This window comes from Buceros rhinoceros, unplaced genomic scaffold (assembly GCF_000710305.1).
Source record: "Buceros rhinoceros silvestris isolate BGI_N320 unplaced genomic scaffold, ASM71030v1 scaffold21431, whole genome shotgun sequence".
In the NCBI taxonomy this organism is placed as follows: domain Eukaryota; kingdom Metazoa; phylum Chordata; class Aves; order Bucerotiformes; family Bucerotidae; genus Buceros; species Buceros rhinoceros.
Window position 1 is genome coordinate 7,107 of NW_010393951.1, and position 3,663 is coordinate 10,769.

At 54.2% G+C, this 3,663-nt stretch overlaps 1 protein-coding gene across 1 annotated transcript in view; it reads right to left on the reverse strand.

Moving 5' to 3' along the window:
* The window catches only part of GFPT1 (glutamine--fructose-6-phosphate transaminase 1), a 22,152-nt gene that overhangs the window by 1,353 nt on the left and 17,136 nt on the right, over positions 1 to 3,663 (reverse strand). The window contains exons 16-19 of the mRNA XM_010145080.1: positions 2,737 to 2,894; positions 1,195 to 1,309; positions 767 to 894; positions 2 to 57 (exon numbers count right to left, since the gene is read on the reverse strand). Coding sequence (XP_010143382.1) covers positions 2 to 57; positions 767 to 894; positions 1,195 to 1,309; positions 2,737 to 2,894 — 457 coding nt within the window. The remainder of the gene's footprint in view (position 1; positions 58 to 766; positions 895 to 1,194; positions 1,310 to 2,736; positions 2,895 to 3,663) is intronic.

Sequence of the window (3,663 nt, forward strand, 5' to 3'; positions counted from 1 at the left end):
CTCCGCCCCCCCCGCCAGTATCCCCTCGGAGTGCATGTAGGTAATTTCTTTAATTTTCTAGACAGGGAAAAAAACATTCATAAAGCTCTGGGCAAAACTGGTAATTATTTTTTTAAACTTTCTGTGGCTTTTTCCTCTTTCTTTGTAGAGACGCGTTCTGGCTCTCCTCAGATCCAGCGTGTAGACAAGCCAGCCCGGAAACCTAGACGGCAGCAGCGCATCTGGGCTGAGCTGCGTGCAGGCCATCGCCCCTGCCAGCTCTAACGCCAAAGCCACCGCAGGCCTCACGCTCTGCCATCAGCCGACACACCCCATCACCACAGTCTGCAGCGCGGCCGGCAACAGAGCGGGGCCGCGCCTGCACCTCAGCGGTGACAGCACCGATAACCACCAGCATCTCCTCAAAGGTGAGAACTGCACGGTGCAGCTTGTAGAAGATACGTGCTCAGTTTTGGGTGCTGAGCACTCCTGGAAACGCCACCCCACCAGTTCAAAGAACTGATTTTACAGGGTGCCCAGTCTGTCATGGTAAAGCTCTCCCACCGTGAGCCGGGAAGACGTGCCCTTCCACCCCACTGCAGCCTCTGGCTGCTACGTGATGTGGGGGTCCCCAAGTCTCGGCAGCGTTATGGTGAGTCGTAGCCAACGCGCCAGAGCCACAAGCAACTTTTAAAACAACTCCCAGCCACGTGCTGTTTCCTGTGTCAACATCTGAAGCCCCTGGCCAAGCGCGTCTGAGCCAGCTTCACATCAGGACTCCTCTCACCAGAGCTCCCTCCAGACACGTAGCGTAATGGTAGCCACGTCCCATGATGAGGACGGACTTCTGATGGTACAGCTCTGTGGCCAGCTTCTGGATCTCGTCATCCATGCTCAGCACTTCTTTGATTAAGTCTAGAAGGAAAGAGAAGAATTCCAGTTCCGTGCGGTTACCTGCCCGCGCCTGTCAAGCCGCACGTGCTGCTGGCCCTCCCCAGACTCCGACAGCAGTGACGGCCGCAAGAACTGTGTCAGCGTCTCGACAGCCCAGTCCAGTGGCCTGAAGATGCTAGAGAGAACCCAGCCACGGAAGTTTTGTAAGGGCCACGTTGTCGTATCTGACCCCTGGGCCTTCCAACGCAAAGTTCAGGCACTGCTGCAGATGGTCTGTGCTGTTTTCACTGGTGACACACCACGAACGTGGCGGGCTCCTACCTGGCAGTCCCTTCAGGCCGCGCATGATTTCCTTGCGCCTTTCCTGCATGGAAATCCTGTCATCGCACATCATCAGAGCAAACATCACCAGGGAGACAAACTGGCTGGTATAGGCCTAGGAAAGGAGGGAGGAGAGAGAAGGAAGATGCGTTAGGACAGTAACCAAGTGCTTGTCACCTCCTACATAAAAGCCCTGGACTAGCTGAGGACTGTTTGGGACCCAAGGGCAGCGCTCATTCCAGTGAAGCAGCAAAGACGAACGAGACATCGACAGGACAATCTTGCTCAACCCCATGAGCAAAATGCAAACGGAGGTGTGGAACGGCACAACCTCCTGAGACCCCAGGAGATGGAGACAGGACCAGGAAGGGAATTAGTGCTCCAGTTCAGGCTGCTCCAGTCCGGGAAACATCCCAGGCCCCGTCTCAAACAGCCACGGCAAAGTCCAGCCCCTCGTAGGACAGACGTTCTGTGATGAACCGGCCTGTGGTGCCAGCCTGGGGCTGAAGTTGCTCAGCAATAAGATGAAGGTTCGCAGTATTTCTGTCCCTCCCTGAACAACAGTCAAACAAACCGTCACGTTGCTGTACTGGAGGAGATGCAAGAAGCTCTGAGGGACTCTGGGAAAGCTCCAGTTCGTCTGGTGCAGTGAACAGCACCCAAAGCCAGGCGCAGTGCTGGGCTGTTGACAGCACGTGCTGGACAGCCTGAGGGCAGGATCTTTTAAGTTACTTTTGCTATATGCACAACTTTGGTAACTCCCCCCTCACCATTTGCCGTTATCTCCAATGCTTAATGCTGGCTATGCCAGAACAGCCCCGGCACAAACAACTCCTCCAAGAGTTTCTTGTGAGAGACTCATGAATTTTCCATGATCAAATTCCCCAATGAACTATTAAACTCGAATGTGGTTTTTGGCTGAATTTATGTAACAGATTGACATCATCTCGCCTCTAAATATAACTAAATCAAAGCAGATTTCACCAGGCAGAAGCACTTCATCAAAATGAAATGCAGCAAACCAGGACGCATCGACCACAGAACCGTCCTGTTGGGTGGAATAAATCCTGGTTTTCTGCAGAGGACCATTCCCCCGCTTGCCAAAGTCCAGTGCTAATATCACGCTTTCTTTAGTAACACAGGTGCCACCAAGAACATGCACGTAACTGCAGTCAGAACTTCCGTAATTCTGCCCTTTAATTTCCTCTAGACCTTAGCTGAACTGTGTCTGCACCTCCAGTGATGGCAGAGGAGAGAGTTCTTGCCTCTTAGGGGCTTCCTCCCCCTGCGCCCCCGTCGTTTGCAGTGTCTGATATCACTTCCTTCTCCTATTTCATTTACAATAGAAAAAGAAAAAAGCCCTTTGCAAGAAGCGAGAAGAAGAAAATGCAGAGCGCTGCCGGGCGCACGGTCATTAACGACACAACCGGTAAAAGGGAGCAGAGCCGGTGACGCTACGCCAGCACCTCCGGAGGCGTTTCGGTACCACTGTCATAGGTGAGGTCTGTGACCACCAGGGAGGTCTGTCAGCCCGTGACGCACCTTGGTACTGGCGACCCCGATCTCTGGTCCCGCGTTGATGTGGACGCCGCAGTCTGTCTCTCGCGATATAGAGCTGCCGACCGTGTTGGTTATTCCCACGGTTAGGGCTCCTCTCTCTTTGCAGTACCGAAGGCCCATCAAGGTGTCTGCCGTCTCCCCTGAAAAGAGACGGCGCAGCCGGTCAGCACCAGGCACTGACCCAAAGGGCAGCGATTGCCCAAACAGAATCTCAGAGGTTGGCATTTGCCTGCAGGCCAAAGGGGTTAGAGGTTATTTCAGCCCCCGCACACAGTTCTAACCCTAAAGAGAAGGCAGGGACATCTAGAAAACCCAGAACCTAACGGCAGTGATCGGTGTAAGGAACAGCCAGGGAGAAAAAGGCAGCTCAAGGGTATTGTCTATAACAACCCCCACCTTCCTCCTCCTCCTGGTTCATAAAAAACTCACCTGGGGCAGGGCAGGGCAGGGCTGAGCAGGGGAGAACGTGTACGAGGGACAGCGGGACATAGCCCAGCCACAGTGGAGAGCGGACGCAACGGCCTGCAGGTCCAGCTGGCCTCGAGCCCTCCCACCACCTCACTGCCCTTGAGACCGCCGCAGCTGCCGGCGGATGGTGCTTCCCAACACCACCAGAGCTTGCGGAAGCCGTCGTCAAAGACAACATGTCTAGAGCTAACGCTCCCTGCTCAGACCGATTGTGCTGTGTGAACACAAGCGGGCTCAGGTCGGACTCCACTCCATGTGTTGATTCAAAAACTCGAGATACGAAGGAGGCAGAAAACGTTGGTTTAAAATGAGTATGATGGGGACACACACACAAAAATCTTGCACTGAGGATCCCAGCGCTGCCTGCGAGCAGAGCTCCAGAGACAGACTAGAAACAGAAGCTCCTGTGTGCCAGCCGGTACCAGTTGGCACATGTTGTTA